This window comes from Myotis daubentonii, chromosome 14 (genome assembly GCF_963259705.1).
Source record: "Myotis daubentonii chromosome 14, mMyoDau2.1, whole genome shotgun sequence".
Lineage (NCBI taxonomy): Eukaryota > Metazoa > Chordata > Mammalia > Chiroptera > Vespertilionidae > Myotis > Myotis daubentonii.
The window spans coordinates 39,642,947-39,663,180 of NC_081853.1; the positions used below are offsets into that span (position 1 = coordinate 39,642,947).

Genomic DNA, 20,234 nt, shown 5'->3' on the forward strand with positions numbered 1-20,234 from the left:
TATACTCCAACTAGAGGCGTGGTGCTTGAAATTCGTGCACTCGGGGCAGGGTGGTGGTGGGGGGGGTCCCCAGCCTGGCCTGTGCCCTTTCACAGTGCGGGAGCCCCACGATCGATCTCCCCAAAGAGGTAGGTCCCTCCCTCCCATCTGGGGCTCCTTGATGGATTGCCCCAAAGAGGTAGGCCAGAGCCAGGGGTCCTGCCTCCACACTGGGCACGCAGAGTCAAGTCCCCGCCCACCCGCACACACCTCGCTGCACACACAGCCCCGCCCACCCACACACGCCAGCTGTGCATGAAGCCTCCTGGTGATGGATTGCTACAGCATGAGGGCATCATGGCAGGAGGGCGTGAAGACCACATAGGCTTTTATTAGTATAGAATGCCTATATGCTATGTCGTATAATCCTTACAACATGTAAGGAATGGCTAGTTTTTATTTTATTTTATTTTATCTTATCTTATTTTTTAAATCTTATTTTATTTTATTTTTTATTTTTTTAAAGGGGGGGGGGTGGCTGCTGCCCAGCACGAAGGGGCTCGGGTGCTGTGCGCTGCCCCCGATGCGCAGGCTCAGCGCCCAGAACAAAGTTTTCTTTACTTTTATTTTTTTAAAATATATTTTATTAATTTTTTACAGAGAGGAAGGGAGAGGGATAGAGAGTTAGAAACATCAATGAGAGAGAAACATCGATCAGCTGCCTCCTGCACACTCCCTACTGGGGATGTGCCTGCAACCAAGGTACATGCCCTTGACCGGAATGGAACCTGGGACCTTTCAGTTCACAGGCCAACGCCCTATCCACTGAGCCAAACCAGTTATGGCTTATTTTATTTTTTAAATCACCCCAGCCTCCTATCATAAACATATTTGGAAAACACCTTGTCCTGTTCCTGATGGTGACAGCTGGGACTCAGGTTACATTTACCCCTTTCCCCCACGCTGACCACCACAGCCCAGGACTAGAGACTGCACTGTCTCTTTCACCCTCTCAGTCCTGGGAGAATGTGGCTTTGGCCATGAGCTACAGCAGGCGTCTGTTGGGACCAGGCTTTTAACATCCATTTGTTATCAAGGGAGCAGTCGTAGCAGAATTTCACTTAGAGTCAATAGCCAGTCTTTCCTGACGTTTCCATGGGGACCCGGAGTTTTAGAGCAATTTCAGGGAAAAACATTGGAAAGAAATTGAGGGGCAAAAAATACAGTCACACTGTTCTCACACACACACCAGTTCTAGAAGCAGAGGGCATGGATGAATCACTTCCTCCTCAGGGCCCACGGGTGCAGAGCTGTGTGTGACTTCCTTGGGGCCAGGTGTGACCTAGTTCCTATGCTCAGAATACAGGAAAAATCAGGTTTGAGTCCTTAGTCCACATTACAGACATGCTTTTGTTAGTAACTTTCTGTGTGACCTTGGGGAAGTCACTTAACCTCTCTGGGCCTTGGTTGCCTTATGAAAGTTATTTTGAAAGAGTGCAAATGAGATTGTGTGTGTGTGTGTGTGTGTGTGTGTGAGAGAGAGAGAGAGAGAGAGAGAGAGAGAGAGAGAGAGAGAGAGAGAGAGAGAATTTTTCATAGTATGGAAGATAAAGCATTTTAAATAGCTCACACTTGCTGTGTGTCTAATGCACTATGTGCCAGATGGCTCTTCTAAGCCCTTTGTGTGTGTTAATCCTTTCAATCTTCAAACAGGTATATAAGGTTGACACTATTCTTCTCCCCCTATTACACATGGAAAACTGAGGCACGGGGAGTTAAAGGAACTTGCCCATAGCCATATAGCTAGTGAGGCAGAATTTGAATCCAGGTAATTTCCTCTAGGACCATCAGTTACCCAGTTCCCAGTCCCTCCACATCCCGCAGTCAAATTCCCGTCACTAGATAGGTGCTCTCTCTCGTGGGGTGTTCAGCTTCCCCATAGCTTGGGCCAAGTGTCCTTCAAAGCTATTCACCTGAACCCTAGTTGGTTTGGCTCAGTGGATAGAGCGTCGGCCTGAGAACTGAAAGGTCCCAGGTTTGATTCCAGTCAAAGGCACATGCCCAGTGGGGGACTTGCAGGAGGCAGCCGATCCATGATTCCCTCTCATCATGGATGTTTCTATCTCTCTCTCCTTCTTCCTTCCTTGCTGAAATCAATAAAAATATATTTTAAAAAACACACAAAGATATTATTCCACCTCCATGTAGTAAAAAGTATACTAGTACAATGTTTTTTGTTTGTTTTTTTAAAAAAAGCTATTCACCCAAAGTATCCTACTTTGTAGTTACTACAAATAATGCTTGTCTGTGACTTCAAACTTTGCAAACTTAAGATTCATCAAGGTTTTTGGTTTGTTTGTTTTTGTTTTTAAAAGTTTTTGTTTTTAAATTCCATGAGATGCTGATCAGTAAGCACACCAGTCGGGCTCAATTGAAGATAACAGAAGTCAATCTTGCTACTTGAAGCTAAAGGAGAATTGGTTCAAAGTCAAAGAGAAGGGAAGCAAACACTAGGAGAGGGGTCCTTAGGTATAGCAGCCAGAGAAGCCACACTTGGTGCCTAGACCCATGGCAGCACCGTCCCTGGCTCAGAGCACACACGACATCCTAGAGGCCAGAACTACAACATCAACAGGTGGCGTCTCCAAGCTGGTGCCATACCTCTGCCTTCCATGGGCCATTCATTCTATCATCAGCTCCTCTGGGATATGGGAACATGGTAAGACCAGAGAGAATCCTGGGGCTCCAGCACATGGACTCACTTATTTTGCTCTAAATGGACTCATGATCAGAAGAGACGTTGGCTTTGGGAAAAATTAACACTGTACTAGTATTTAGTTACATGAGTCTCCAATGCCAAATTCCAGATGCTGTGCCATTCCATTTCAAAGTTTCTTATAATCCGGCAGTGGTTATATTTCAGCCAATAACCATCCTGCTTGTCCTTGGTGCTTTTGAATGTCAAGTGAACTAATGATTGTGCTACCTGTAAGTTCAATGAAGACTCAAGGACACACAGTCAATCAAGAGATGACAGATCTAGACCACAAGTAGTTTAATTCCTGATCCAATGATTTCCCTACCATCCCACCTGGCTTCCCTATATGCTATTTTAGGTTTGGGGTTAAATGCATATCTTCCATGCATACATTTTTATTAACCTTTCTCCTAAGATATGTAATAAAATGCTGAAATCTGGACAATGATAATATCTATAAACTCTCCTGCACATGTTTTGAGATGCAGACACTGCTAGACACACATGAGGAAACAGAAAATTGCAACAGAGGCCTTGAAAATGGAATGTATAATTTGGTACAAAACATGCAGTTTAAAAAGCATAATAGGATAGAAGATGCAACAATCCCTTCATAAAATTTAAGCATGCTTATAATAAAGGGAATTTAGAAAATTTTAAAAAAATGTAGAAATAAGTAAAAGAATCGTTCTCCCACTCCAATACAATCACCATTAGTTTTTGTTTTTCTCTCCATCTAAGTAGTATTTCCTTTAAATATCAGAACCCCACCCCCAAATATATGTTGATTTAAACATGTAAAAGATGTGTTTTAAGACATGAGGTTAAGAAACTTTAATTATCTAATTTGTCATTGGGTAGGAAAAAATGATTCTTCATATTCATCCTTATATTGCCACATTTGGTTATGGATGTTATGACAGAGATGTGAATTACCTTCAGATATACTGCTTAGTTTCACTACATTTCTGGGTTCTAAAATGCAGAACAGGAACAATGATGTCTATGTCACAACACCATTGGCAATGAAGCGATTCTGTGGGTGATGATCCCAAGGATCCCCCTTTAGAGGGGTCAGAAGCCTGTAAACAATGGGATCCCCTAATGAGATTTATCCCAGTCCCCTGAACTAATCAATGCTTGACAGTCCTGACTCCTAAAGGACATGTGGCTTCTGTATTATAGTTCAGTAACATGAGTTTATATTTAATTTTCATGGTGCTTAGGAGCGAACTGTGGGTGTGACTAAATATAACTGAAGCCATTGGAGAGCCCTCCTGCATCCTTTGATGAAGCCCAGCCTGGGCTGGGAATGACTTTCCACAGCAGCTCTGCTTGTATCCCATCAGTTCCACTGAGAGAGAGGCCTCATGCCCTCTCTCTGAGACAGCCTGACGGGGCAGGAAACACACAGGTCTCCATTCATGCCTTCGCTGCAGGATCCGCTGGAACTTCAGGATGGACTTGCTGGCCTACCTGGACCAGATGAGGCAGCGACCTCCGAGAAGTGGACAATGACCCTGTGAGGCCTTGTATAAATCTCCCACACTCTCCACACTTAAGTTTCCACATGTGAAGCTGGCAGAAGTTTTCTTCTTTTTCTAACATATTATGAAATGCTATTGTTACGAGGTAAACCATAGTGACTCTTAGTTGCTACCATGTTATGATTTCTTAGTTTGGGGTCTGAGATCTTATTTTCCATTCTATAAACAGTTATTGAGTAATCATTCTCCACCTCCCTTAATCCTACATCCATGTTGGCCCTGCTAAAAGTTGTCTTTCAAAGGCATACTTAATAACTTGCCTAGTCCAATGCTAATTTATGCTTATTTTAGAATGCTGATAACATAACTGGGCAAATTACAACCTTTCAGTCTTTAATTGGCAGCTTTTTGCACAATTCCATGTGTGTTTCATATAAATCTTGAGAATAGTTGTTTTTTTTTTTCTTTCAGAGAACAGCCTACATCAGGAGAAGGCAATCTGATTTAAACTACATACAAAATAATGTGGGATTTTAAAAAGATATCTGCAAGGCCAAAAATGGAAAGTGAACTATACAGGAAACAGGTACAGCATAACACCAAACTATAAAGTTTATAATATAAAGGGTTAAAAAATAAATAAAAGCTTAGAGGAAAAGGAAATTGAATTTTCATGATGCAGAGATGAAAAGAACTACAAACTATTATTTTCCCTGGAAAGGTAAAAAGCTTTGAAATGTAAAAAGGTTCATAAGGCAAAAATACTTTCCTACATGATAGAGATTCAACCAAGCACACAGGGAATTGCAATGTTGCTTTTCCAAAAAGATTCTAGATTTAAGAATGGAAACAGGAAGATAAATTCCAGATTTATCAGAAAAGAACAAAGAGGCGGTTGTATTGGGATTATAATGTCCTTTCTTGAGGTTAAAATGATCCAATATGATATATATGTGTGTGTGTGTGTGTATATATATATATATATATATATATATATATATATATATATATCTGTATTTTCCCTTTATTTAAAGATTATTTTCTTATGTGTGAATGAACAGATAAGCAATCCAATTGATCTTGGTGTTCAGTTTTAAATATTATATAAAAATTAATAGTTATGGATATGACTGGGTCAATAAGTAAATAAAACTAATATTTCCAGCACATTAGTTCCCTTTATTGACATAATAATGCTACAGAGATATTTTTAAAGTCTCTGAAGGGGTTTCTACTCCTGTGTTTCAATTTTGCAGTAATTATGTTTTGCTTATAAATCACAGTTAAAATGTTGCTATGTCATTCATAAACTCAATTATATCGGGTCTTCCAATTTTTTTAAAACTTCAATTTTAAAAATTAGCACTGCATAATGAATTTACATTCAAGTTCTAGATAAGGAAAAATGTGAGGGCAGTGAATGCACATGCGTTCAGTTTATGCAGACCCACAAAATTGGACTGAGTGATTATCTGATGAATTCAGGGGGTTATAAAATCCAATTCAAACCTAAATCAGACATCTGAATGACTATCTGTGCTAGGCAGAGCAATGGTATTTATTAATGACATTAATCCCTGGAAATGATGAATATGTTATATTACATGGCAAAGGGGATTAAGTTAGCAGATGACATTTGGTTGCTAATCAGTTGAGTTTAAAATAGAAAAATGACCATAGATTAAACAGGTGGGCCCACTGTGATCACAACAGTCCCTAATCATGGCAAAGGGAAGCGGAAGAGTAATAGAGAAAAGACTCGGTCAGTCGTGCTGGCTTTGGAGATTGAAGGGAGTCATGAGCCAAGGAAACAGGGCAACCTCCAGAAACTAGAAAAGAAAGACAAGGAACTGATTTCTCCTCTACAGTCTCCAGAAGGAATATATCCCTGCCTACACCTTGATTTTAGCCCAGTGAGACCCATGTCTGACTTCTCACCTCCAGACCTATACAATAATACATCTGTGTGGTGTTTTTTTAAACTACTAGGTTTGTGATAATTTGTTTGCATAAGCAATAGAAGATTAACACAGTAATCATGTAGTGAATGGTCATGCCTGCAATTGCTTAATTATGACCCTGATTGAGAATGAAAGCAATTGTCCCTAATAAATACATATTGATTCCTCTATCACCTTGAAACTTTATTAGCAAAATAAATTGCTATTCTTTCTTACCATGGAAATAAAATTAAATTTTAGAAAAGAAGTATGTTAATGTTCTTTGTACTGTATTATGTTAATAATCATATATGAAAAATATATGTATTGTCTGAAGCATACCTGACAATATTTCTAAAGTCTTTAAACATGACTTTGATTAATATCTACTGGATAAGAAACAATAAAAAAGACAAAGAAAGAAATGAAATAACTGTCTGAAAGTGGTGAGGGATCCATCACTGGGGATAATCAACCAAAGGAGCTAGCCCAGATGTGGCAGATGGTTTTCCTAATACAGAGGAAAATATTGACAATGAAAGTGTTGGCAGGAGGTTATTTCAACAGATGAGTAAAATATCAGTATGATTTAAGAAGAAAGGGAACCAATAAGAAGCCACTTAAAATCATAATCACAAAACTATCTGATTGTTGACTAAATGTTTACAAATTATCAAAACTGCCTGGCCCGTGTGGTTCAGTGGTTGAGCATCAACCTATGAAACAGGAGTTCACAGTTCGATTCCAGGTCAGGGCACAAGCCCGGGTTGCAGGCTCAATCCCCAGTGGGGGGCATGCAGGAGGCAGCTAATTAAGGATCCTTTCTTATTGATGTTTCTATCTCTCTCCCCCTCACCCTTCCTCTCTGAAATCAACAAAAAATATATTTACTAAAAAACTGATCAAATTGCAATTACAGTTGACCCTTGAACAACACGAAGGTTAGGGGAGCTCAATGCCCTGCAGAGTTGAAATTTGTGTATAAGTTTGACTTCCCTAAAACTACTAATAGCCTACTGATGACTGGAAGCCTAACTGATCACATAAACAGTTGATTGATACATATTTTACATGTTGTATGTATTACATACTGTATCCTAATGTAATAAAGTAAGCTAGAGAAAAAAGTTAATAAGAAAATCATAAGGCAGAGAAAAATGTATATACAGTAATGTACGTATATTTATTTAAAAAAAATCCATGTAAAGTGGATCCACGCTCTTCAAACCTGTGTTGTTCAAGGATCAACGGTATTGAGTTCAGAACTCTTATATTTATATGTCAGACTCCTCCTTTTCATTTTTTTTACAATAGCTGGAAGAGATTACTATGTAATATTGATCCCTTGAAAATACTATTGCTTAACAAATTAAACTGTAGTAGATTTCTTAAAATTCAAACCAATGTGCTCAGTATTAAAAAACACACAACAAAACAAAACAAAAGCCATCCCTCCAAGTCAAATGCAGTATGTTTAGTGTATTGTTTTATAGCAGCAAATACCTTCCAGATGCTGTGCAGAACCCACTCTTCTCTTTTTTCAACCAACAGAGGGAATGCTATAAAATTACCTGCTGATTGTGCTGCACTGGTAGGTATGAGTTCATAGGATAGTAGTAATCTTTATACAAAATGAAATGTGTTCACAGAAGAAAAAAGCCACTCTAGTTATGTCCCATCTATTTCCTGTGCCTGATTATCTGCTATCCTCGCCACCAAGCATCCAAGGGACCTGGTTGCCAGGGAGATTAAATACTAGATGGCCAAACATTCTCTAGAACCCAGATCTGTTGGTCATCTCCACAGTGCATAGCAACTGAGGGGCAAGATGCTGACACCTTGGAGGGGCCACTTTGATAAGATGAGGTTCTGTATTTGCTTGGGCAGTGGTCGGCAAACTCATTAGTCAACAGAGCCAAATATCAACAGTACAACGACTGAAATTTCTTTTGAGAGCCAAATTTTTTAAACTTAAACTATATAGGTAGGTACATTGTTATTAACTTAATTAGGGTACTCCTAAGGCTTAGGAAGAGCCACACTCAAGGGGCCAAAGAGCCGCACGTGGCTCGCGAGCCACAGTTTGCCGACCACTGGTTAGAGTATCCACAAAGTGGCCAATTCCTATTCCTTCCAAACCAACATTCCTGCTCTTTTCTGTATTTCTCAGAACCAACTCCACATCAAAGCAGGTTGCGAGGAGCAGTATTTTTCACGTTGGCCACGAGCCGAAATTAACTTCATGGTGATGAACCAAGAGTCTTCCCTGATCCTTAGAAATGATGTGAATGATGCAAATAACTCTGTGAATAATTTGCAAAGCATTTGTCAGTCTACAATTGTCTAACATCTGCCATGTTCTCCACTTCAGTTTTATTTATTAGGGGCTTTGAGGTCGTTAGGACCCCTGTGAAAGTGATAATACTTCTAGGACAGTAAACTGAGGGCTCTGGCACAAAAATAATTAAGGACACAGGACTGATCTGAAATTGGGTACCACCCAGGCAGGCAAATAGAATTTACAAAGCCAAAATCTTGACCTTGAAATATAATTTGGTATCTATCTTATTTCAGAGGTTTAATTTATTGAAAACCTCACTGGTCCTGTATTTGACTATTCCCCAAAAGGAAAGCTTATAACCTACATTTAGCATTCTCAAGAGACTAAAACAATACCATTAAACAGGAAGTATAGTATAAGATTATATATGTGAGTTTTTTCCTGACTAAACAACCAAACATAATAAACTCCAAAATTAAAGCATATAAGGAGTTAAAATATTATCTCTGAATTTTGGCGTGCTCCATTATTGAAGAAAACATGTTTAAGAAATCTCTTCAGCAAGATCAGAACAGCATAATACATTTTTTTTTACTGCACACTAAATGATAAACTTACATCAGAATTAAATCTCAACTGGCAAATGTTGCATGATATGATTTGCTTTCTTCGATGAGGAAGAGGAACCCCGAATGTATGATTTATTACAGCTTTCTGAATCGGGTCCATCTGTAATGAGAAAAAAAATACAACAAATAGAAATAAAGCTTGTCAGTTCCATTGGAATGTTGCCTACTTCATTAAAAAGCCAATCTGTACAGCTTCAATCTACTGCTCACATTATAAAAAACATTTTTTTCTAAAGAAATGGCATTTCTACTTTGTCGAAAAATAGAAAACAATAAAACTCAAAGCTCACTATGATAAGGGAATAATAAATGTACCCATTAGAGTCTGCATACTAAATGTTTTTCTCACTTAGGATTAACAATTGTCTCAGTTTGATAATCCTAAAATATAATTAAAGGTTTGTCAAAACTCAAGTTATGATAAATGCCAGCAATCTTACACAGAAGTTTGTTTGCACCGTTGGCCTAAATGGACTTCAAAATAGACTTGGTCAGAGGATCAGCTCTGAAAATAAATGATGCACCATTATCCAACCTTATGCTATGTTTTATATCTTTTCTACCTCAAGAATATGGTATACAATTCCTGTTTTCTAAGAATTCAAATATATAGAGCTATCAATGCAATCAATAACAAATTATTGATTCCCTAATACAGACTGATATCCGATGAATTTATTATTTGAGGTTCAAAGAGTTTGGCCACATATCAGTTATCTCATTCCATCCCATTTCCCAGGACAGGACAAGTGACACCAAATACATAAAATCATTAATCCAGCTTTAATAAAACATAATGTCTCCTCATCAAGCTCTGTCCTACAGTGCACGTTAGTGGTTCTCAACTATTAGAGTCAGGTAAAATTTTTGATCTGCTTCTTACTATATGTACAACTTCTTTGCTAATCTGTGTCTGTTAAGGTTGTTATGAGGTTTAAAAGTGATAATTCATGAAATTAACTTAGCACAGTCAATACTGGGCACATTAAGAAGTCAATAAATGTTGGCTATTACAGATTCTCCATTGTAGTACATGTGAGATCAAGGTTAACATGAGCCTCACACTCCTTTTGTCGTTCTTGGCATACTATCCATATCTCATGTGGTAAAAAAAAAAAAAAAAAAAAAACCACCACACAACAACATTTCAAAATGATTTAAATGTCACACATGTAGCCATGACTTCTGGTGAATGCTTGCGAACTTTGGAACCCTTTTTTTTCAAATGGCATTTTAAAAAATAAATATGCTTATTTATTTTTAGAGAGAGGAAGGGGTAGAGAAACATTGATCTGTTGCCTTCAGTACCCACCCCAAATGTGGACCAAACCCACAAACTAGATATGTGCCTTGACTGGGAATTGAACCCGTGGCCTCGAACCGACAGTGTACAGGATAACACTCCAGCCAACTGAGCCAGACCGGCCAGGGATGGAACTCTTAACTCTCATCAGATACAAAGTTCTTATGAGAGTGATCCCAATGGGTTGAAATATTTCAGACGTGACTTGACAGACACACATCAAAATTAAGAATGGGCCTGTGAAATAATGCTCTAATAATCACCTGTGATACACTGTAGTTTGTTAACTGCCCTAAACAAGTCATTGATAAGTCCCACCTCCTTTTGTGTATTTCAAATCATCAGAACCAGTTGACACACGGGCTCTTCTCACTGGTAGGTAGGAGGAAGTTCCTATCTATATTTACAACTATTAGGTTACCTAGGTACTCTTAATGTGCTTTTCTAAATAGCAGCACTCAGCATTTATTAAGTGCCTTCTATATACTAAATCCTAGGCAAGGTGGTTTATATATTAAACAGTTACAATAATAAAAACAAACCAAAAAAAAAAGGCATGGGTGTAACCATTTTTATCTTCCACAGTCACTTTAAATGTTTTTATCTGATGTGAATCCTTGCCTAGATTCTGAATGAAACTCAGCTATATGATTTTTCTGGTCACTTCCAGTATGAACAAATTCTAGCATCTTCCCCTACCCCTTATTAGTGATTTCAAACATATTTTCTTTTTAACCAGTTTTATTTAGATACTAGAGGCCCAGTGCATTAAATTTGTGCAGGAGGGGGGATTCCCCTCAGCCCAGCCTGCACCCTCTCCAATCTGGGACCCCTTGGGGGATGTCTGACTGTTGGTATGGGCCTAAACCAGGAGTCAGACATCCTTCTCACAATCCTGGACCACTGGCTCCTAATCACTCACCTGCCTGCCTGCCTGCCTGGTCACCTCTAACATCCCCCCCCCCACCGGCCTGATTGCCCCTCTTGGCCCCCCTGCCAGCCTGGTTGCCCCACACAAGCCTGCTTGTTCAGTCCTTTGGTCATCCTTCACTAACCCCCCTGTCAGCCTGGTCATAGGCAGCCATCTTGTGAGGGTGTGTGGGTTAATTTGCATATCACCTCTTCATTATATAGGATAATTTACATACGATAACATTTACCAGTGCTAACTATAGAATTGGATGAGATTTGACCAATACGTACAGTAATACTAATTATCACATAGGACCATTTCATTACCTGGAAAGGTTCCCTTCTGCTCCTCTTTGGTCAATCCCTTTCTCTCACCCGAGTCTTTGAAACCACTGGTTTGCTTTCTGTCACTATATTTTTGCCTTTTTTCAAAGTTCATATAAGGGGAATCGTACAACATGTGGTCTTTTGTGTCTGGCATCTTTCGTTAAGCATAATGCTTTCAAGAATGAACCATGTTGTTGCATGTATCAGTAGCTTATTCCTTTTTATTGCTGAGTGGTATTTCTTTATATGGAAATACCACAATGTGCTTATCCATTTGCCAGCTGATGAACATCTGAATTGTTTCCGGTGAATTCCATAATCTTTTCAAGTCTCAATGCACATCTAAAGCGCATTCCTAAATTCAGTTCATCAATTTAATACAAACATTAAAATTAATTCAAAGTTGCCAAAACCGGTTTGGCTCAGTGGACAGAGCGTCGGCTTGCGGACTGAAAGGTCCCAGGTTCGGTTCCGGTCAAGGGCATGTACCTGGGTTGCGGGCACATCCCCAGTGGGGGATGTGCAGGAGGCGGCTGATCGATGTTTCTCTCTCATCGATGTTTCTGACTATCTATCTCTCTCCCTTCCTCTCTGTAAAAAATCAATAAAATATATTTTTTAAAAAAATTAATTCAAAGTTATAGTCTCTTTTCTGTAAATTGAACCTATCATCAAATAGTTGTTTGAAAGGCAATAGGAAATGGTACAGGATTTCTCTCTCCCCTCCCCTTTCACACACACACACACACACACACACACACACACACACACACACACGCTTCTCCAAGTCCCCCAACCCAACTAAGCTTCTAAACCTTTGTCAACCAATATCACCCCTATTTTTTCAGACCCGAAATGGACAGTGGGCAGAGCCTGAGAAAGCCAACAGTCACAGAGATGTGTGACTCTAGGCTGTTTCAACAGCCTTCATTCTACTTTCCAAGATCCCTCTATATTACCTTAAACATGCCATCACAATGCTGCCATGACAACAAATACGGAGACCCCTGGGGGATAATTTCCCTTTTTAGCCAACAAGTAAAGAAAATAAAATGCAGAAAGAGGTCACTGACTTAGAGGTAGTTACCTTGTTATGTTATATTGCATCTGTTCTGTACATAAAGGAGGCCCATTTCTACCAGGGAATAAGGTGAATTATGCCTATAACCCACTTGGGAATACTGAAGTCCACTTATAATAATACTATGAAATAAAAATGAACTACACATTTATATTAGATATGCTCTCTGAAATGTAGTACAGAGTTTTTAATCATATATTGGCGAGCAGCATATTATTTTGATCTTTCAGTAGCACTGTGGAAGCAGTGACTATATTCATTCCAAGTTTGTGTGGGAGGCATTTTGGAACTAGACACCATGCAAATGTGGCATATTCTCTAGGTTTAATTCTTTTGTTTGAATTGAATGATGATCTGATCACTGTGACTATAAAAGCAAATTTCACAATGCAAAGTCCTGTATTCTTCTTCAGAGACAATTTCATTTCCCAGTGTACTTACAAAAAAGGCACCTAAGTTATATTTTAAAGATGAATTCACAAACTAGAGTTACACCAACACAAGTATTTATCTTTTATCATTTTAGGAACCTAGTATGAAATGATGTTTAATGCCTTCATTAATTAACATAAATCATATCATATTCACCTCTGTAATACATTCATCTATAAATATATGTAAAACCATTTACAACTAAAAATTTGGAAGGGGCAAAAATCTAATAACCAGTTCTGTTGTTAAATAGTTAATTAAATGAATCTACATGGTATATAACTAAAAGTAGTGTCTACTATCAACTCAGGAACACACACACAGCCACTTTGATCATTTTGTTTACACATACCATTATTTATCATTATGATCAAACATTTTGTTCAAAACCAAAGTTATATATGTTGGTCCCCCCATGAACAAAATACGAGTGATCTGTCCAAACAATCATACCTTACTATGTGTATGCATATTATCATTAGTTTTTCTACAAAACCAGTCTCTTAGAGATGCCAATAAGTGTAGACAAGAATAAAGGGAAGGTGTCAAAATAAGTTGTAGGAAACCTAGGTATAACAACCTGGACATTCACAGTGTACAATAAAATATTAAGTTCTCTGAGATGCCTCACAATAAAAAATGTTTTAAATAAATAATTTCTAAAATAATATAACTAGAGTGCTCATTGTTTTCTTTGTTTTTAAATTTAGCATCCCTGTTTCTATGCATGCAGTTTAGAACATAGATAATATGAAAAATGAAATCATTATAAAAATAAGAATAAAATGTAAAGCCTTCAGTAGAAAAGTAAAGGCACTAAACTAAAAATGTAATAGATAGAAATCAGATCCATAAAAGCTTTGATACATTTCACCTATTCCAGGCAGCACTGAATTAAAAACTGATAGAAATGGTAAAATATACATGGTATTTTAATCCATATTTAACTAATTTCTAAAGTGGGAGATTTTGAAAGCTAAATTCTCTAAATACAATACCTAATCTCCCAAAGCAAACAAACAAACAAAACCAAAGAATGATTCTGTACCTATTAATATGCATACCCAAACCCTAGACAAAAAATCAATTTCAAACTCAGCCTATGGCCTAATTTAAAGCCAAATGACTATGTTCTTCTAGATTTCAGGCTTAAGGATCTTTGCATTTTTATCTAGGCCCTGCTTCCCCCCCCCTCCCCTCTGGGCATTCTGCTAAATTGATTTGTAAATAAGTGTGCAAGGCACAGCCTCAGGTAGAACAGCCACAGCTCAAGGTTCCCTTCCCTAGGATGTCTGCTTTATTATCAGAGAGGACCTGGCTTAACCCTGAGTTCACATATCCTGCTCTAAGAGAACTGCTCTCTTTAGGTTCCTATTATTATTGTGGCTTTCAGTTTTAAATTCAAAGAATAAAAACTTAAATGGCAGGAAGTTTAGAAGTCCAGAAATATAAAGGTTATCTCCTCCAGTTGGCATTTCTACATAACAATGGCAAGTAAAAACTTTAAAGGTTATACTTGAGGGCACTTACAGTTTTTTGGTATGTCTATTTTTATGTTTATAAGCATTATTTCTATCTTAGCAACTTACTGAGCAGCTCTCATTGATCCTTGCCTAAAATCAAACAACTAGTAAGTGCAGTGATATCCATTGTCCTGAATATTTGTGACCCATTAGGATTAAGTGGCACTGAGTAGAGGCCCTGGTAGACTTAGTACTTCAACTATTAATTAGTAAAATTTGTGTTTAAATGACTTACATTCACACATTAGAAGACACTAATGAGACAGCCTATATAATAAAAGGCTAATATGCAAATTGACTGAAAGGTGGAAGGACCAGTCGCTATGATGCTCACTGACCACCAGGGGGCAGACGCTCAACGCAGGAGGAGCGCCGTTCAGCCAGAAGCTGGGCTCATGGCTGGTGAGCGCAGTGGCAGTAGCGGCAGCCTCTCCAGCCTCCGGGGTAGTGCTCAGGATGTCTGATTGACTGACTGATGGCTTAGCCATCAGTTGGACATCTCCCAAGGGCTCCTGGACTGTGAGAGGGTGCAGGCCAGGCTGAGGGACCCCCCGAGTGCACAAATTTCATGCACCAGGCCTCTAGTTCCTAATCCATTCCTGCTGCAAATTTGTCCATTTGAAAATTTTTGTCATTTTTCTTTAATGTTTTATATGGACTTATAACTTACATACAAAAAAGCATACACGTCTTAATTGTATCATTAGTTGCATTTTAACATGTGCATAGTCTCATGTTATCACCATCCCCAAAAAGATATAGGATATGTTCTGTAATTTAGACATTCCCTGGTCCTGCTTTTGCCCAGTCAATACCCTCCAGTGATCACTACCATTGTAAGATTATCAAAAGAGATTATTTTTTTCTGCTTTTGTAGATCATAAAATGTAATTTGCACAGTATGCATTCTTGGGTGTACGTATGGCTTCTTTCATTCAGCATTGTGTTTGTGAGTATTTTTGTCCATTGTCAGTGCTGTGTAGTATTCTATTGCATGATCATACCAGGACTGTTTGCCAACTCTACAGTTGATGGAGATCTAGGTTTTCTGTTTGAATCTATTATGAGTAAAAATACTATAAATGTTTGTGAGTATGGGTTTTGTTGGACATAGCAGTCATTTCTCTGAGGTATATAACTAGGAATTCAATGTCTAGGTAGGATATGCTTTAATAGATACTTCCATAGAGTTTTGCAGAATGGTTGTTATAATGCCGCAGTGCAATTCTGGCCTTAACTACCTGGAGTAAGTGCAGTCTCCACAGGTCACATGCACAGTCTCCACCAAGACTGTCCTCATTTAGAATCTAGCCACAAGTCACCTGCACTTCTGACAAACTGCCAATTTGAGGGTTTTCATGACTCCTGAAGGTCAGTAAGTTGCTAGAATGACTAACAGAACCCAAGCAAGCACGATACTTAACAACTACAGTTTCATTATAAAGACTATAAAAGAGAACCAGCCAAATGAAGAGACCAATAGGGTGAGGTCTGGAAAAATCCAGAATGTGAAGCTTCCATATCCTCTCCCCACAGAATCAAGACATCTTACCAGGATGCATTACAGTTCCAACATCTTCCCAACCAAGAAGCTCACACAAGCCTTGCTGTCCAGAGTTTTTATTGGGGTTTTATGACATAGGCATGATTGATTGATTAATTGGTCACATGACTGACCTCAATCTTTAGCCCCTTTCATGTCCCTGGAGGTCATAAGGACATTTTCTACTCTAAGCCCTACCCTCTAATCACTAGTGACTGGCCCCTGTCCTGAGGCATTCATCAACATAAACTCAGGCATGATCCAAGGTGTGAGAGATTAACAAAGACATTCTTATCACTCAGGAAACTCCAAGATTTCAGAGGTAACCTCCCAGGAACTGAGAATGAAGAGAGTCAAATTATTATACAACAGTTGTGTATCTTTATACTTCTCAATGCATACTTTCATTACATAGCTGTAAGCATAAAACAGAATATTTTCCTTTTCTTCCATTTAACAGTGGATTGGAAGTATACTTTTATTTAACTTCAGGTTTATATTTACCAATTAAATGGTAGCATACTGCTTCACAAAATGATTGTACCGCCATTTACTGAGCCATTTCTCTGTCACTGCAGACTGAGCTTGTCACAATGTTAAATTGCACTGCACAGATCATTTTTTGGGGTGTAACTTTTCTAAGAACCATAGCATTTTACAGCTGGGGAAAAAAATCCCAGTGATCACATTCTTCCTCTCATTCTATTGACAAGGCCATGGAAGCCGAAAGAGATGAATTATTCTACAAAAGAAATGGGCAAGAAACCAACTCACCACTTCCTAGTTCTAGGTTCTTGCTGCTATAATCTTTCCCCCTAAATAAGAGTAGCAAATGGTTAAAATCTACTCTAAAATCTGTCTTCTCTTATTTGCTTGCTGTTTTATTTTCATGTTTCTATGCCTCTCTAAAGTGGAATGATAATCACTGTTGGGTTGTGGTCAATAATGAAATATACACAATGTACACAGATCCTAGCACTGTCTGACATAGAAAGCATTAAAAACTGCAACTGTGTCTGCTGTTATTATTTCACAACAATAACAGTAAACATCACCATTCCTTTTCAGAGGCAGAAAACAATAACTAATTTCAGGTGAGTGCTTAGATGTGTGAGGCAGGCCTGGGTCCCATTGTTCTTCATACCCAGCAATTAGCATAATGGCTCACACATATCAAAGGCTTAACAGATGTCTGTTGAGCTGCTAAATAAATCAAAGCCCCAAGTCAAAACATAATAGTGTCTGAATGGTATTAACAATAGCAGTGGGAAAATCTGGTGTACAAGGAATCTTTAGGCCTAGGAGGTGAAGAGAGCTTATTAAGAACCAAAGGCAAGTAGGAGATGACTCCAGGATACAATATAGGACAAAGGATATAGACCAGTGGTTCTCAACCTTCCTAATGCCGCGACCCTTTAATATAGTTCCTCATGTTGTGGTGACCCCCAACCATAAAATTATTTTCGTTGCTACTTCATAACTGTAATTTTGCTACTGTTATGAATCGTAATGTAAATATCTGATATGCAGGATGTATTTTCATTGTTACAAACTGAACATAATTAAAGCACAGTGATTAATCACAAAAACAATATGTAATTATATATGTGTTTTCCGATGGTCTTAGGTGACCCCTGTGAAAGGGTCATTTGACCCCCAAAGGGGTCGCGACCCACAGGTTGAAAACCGCTGATATAGACACTGGGAGTAAAATCTACAACTGCAAGCCACCAAGCAGTATTTTCATATTATCTATGGTCATCTAAGCAAATAGTTAATGGACTCTCTTTACACTTTGTATGCCAACATCAAACCATTTTTCCACCAGGCATCTTCTTTTTTTTATTATTAAGGTATTAAATATGTGTCCTTATCCCCCCTTTACCCCCCCCACCACTCCCCCACTCATGCTCTCACCCCCTGGTGTCTGTGTCCATTGGTTATGCTTATATGAATGCATAAAGTCCTTTGGTTGATCTCTCCCTCTTACCCCCACCCTCAAAGGCTAACAGACACACTGATCCCCTGATCAGTTAAAGAGAAGTCTATCTTGTTCATAAAGCCAGTTCATAAAGGCATGCCCTGGCTGGTTTGGCTCACTGGATAGAGCGTTGGCCTGGGGACTGAAGGGTCCCAGGTTCGATTCCGGTCAAGGGCATGTACCTTGGTTGCAGGCACATCCCCAGTAGGGGTTGTGCAGGAGGCAGCTGATCGATGCTTCTCTCTCATCGATGTTTCTAACTCCCTTTCCCTCTCCCTTCCCCTCTGTAAAAAATCAATAAAATATATTTTAAAAATATGCAAAGGCATTTGAATGCTCACCAAGTAGTCAGGATGTGTCCACGTGTAAGAGACATTTCATTGTGGGTAGCTTTCTGCCATGGCTATTTCCCCTAATGTTCTATGAGGCAGATAATCAAGTGAAACACAGAAAGTTCAAAGTGAAGGATGGATAAGTTTGAGGGAATCTTAAGACAGCATTTTTCTTAGAATGATTTATGCATTCAAGGAAAGTGCATTTAACCAAGGTAGTGAGGCCCTGTCAGGGATTGCCCACAGATACCTGCACTCCAAGATTTTTACGTGAATAGATAGAACTGTTACCAATACAATTTCTCAGTCATGGAAAATTAATCCTTATCCCTCTTTTGTGCCCCCCCCCCTCACGTTTAGAAATCATCTATTTGTGGTTATTTTAAGTGAGTAGGGGCTGTTTCACCTCGGCTCATATCCCTAGTAGTTCTCATTCCTTCCCCTGATTCAGTGAGCACTAAATATATATTTAAATTTTATTGAAATTTCTCACTTTATAAGCGAGAAAATCTATACCCCCAGGTGAATATAAAGTTCGGAATAAAAGGATAGAAGGTGAATTCATTCTATTGGTGAGTTCCTTTTTCTGCAACAATAGCCAAAAAGATAATAATATGTTTCCTTAAAAAGAATGAATGTTGCCTGATCATACTAATATCATCCTGCAGAGAAGATGCCAGTATTTAATTTGGATGGACACTTTAGAAACCTTTTTTTATCAGCATTACTGGGACTTGATTTGACTCAAAAGTTTTGATCGGAATTCTGTTTCTGGGGACTTAAAGAGCAAAATCTCTTTTAGAGACCATGAATGCCTGTGGTGCCGGCCTGTGTAAGACAGGTTTCTCAATTCTCGTCAGGGCTGGCTCTGAATAAGGTGTACGGTGATTAAACGAAACAACTCCGGAACTGGGATTCCATTTACATGGAGAACATGGCATTGACTGAGCAGGAGAATAAATTCCCAAAACCCCTGCGATTAGCAGCTGTACCGGAAGTCCACAAACACATCTGGTTCCTGAGCAGGTCACTAAAATGTGGGACAGGTGCTAAAACCCACTGCACTCTGCGATGAAAAGCACGGTAAGGACAAAATATTTGTGTATATACATCACTGATGGTAACTTAAGGATTTTCTCTTATTCTGAAATCACTCACTGTCCTTTCTACTTTTCTGTTGTTAAACTCCTTCCTTTTTTCATGTTGCTATTACATGGGTTAATGGATTGAAACAATTAAAATGTGAAAGTGCTATGTTAATTGGCCTTTTAACATTTCCCTTTTAATATTTTAAGCTTGTATTAGTTTCCTAGGGCTGCTGTACAAAAAGTATGTCAAACTTGGTGGGTTAGAACAACAGAAATTCATTATCTCACTGTTTGGGAGGTGAGAAGTTGGAAATCAAGTTGTTGGCAGCCCAATGCTCTGTAAGGAGAAGGATTCTTGCCTATCTCTAGCTTCTGCTGGTTTACCAGCAATCTTTGGCAACCCTTGGCTTATAGATACACCCCACCCCAATCTTCCATCTTTATGTTGCATTCTTCCGAAGTGTGTTGGTATCTGTGTCCAAATTTCTAATTTTTGTAAGGACACCACTCATATTGGATTATGGACCACTCTCCTGAATTCATTTTAACTCAATAACCTCTGTAAAGAGCCTATTTCCAAATAAGGTTTCATTCTAATGTATTACAGGTTAGGACCACCACATACCATTTTTTTTGGG

General features: G+C 38.7%; 1 protein-coding gene across 4 annotated transcripts in view; it reads right to left on the minus strand.

Moving 5' to 3' along the window:
• The window catches only part of ZNF385D (zinc finger protein 385D), a 718,409-nt gene that overhangs the window by 106,738 nt on the left and 591,437 nt on the right, over nucleotides 1–20,234 (minus strand). For all 4 annotated transcript variants that reach the window (XM_059664070.1, XM_059664069.1, XM_059664072.1 and 1 more), the window contains one exon: nucleotides 9,064–9,174. In XM_059664070.1, coding sequence (XP_059520053.1) covers nucleotides 9,064–9,174 — 111 coding nt within the window. The remainder of the gene's footprint in view (nucleotides 1–9,063; nucleotides 9,175–20,234) is intronic.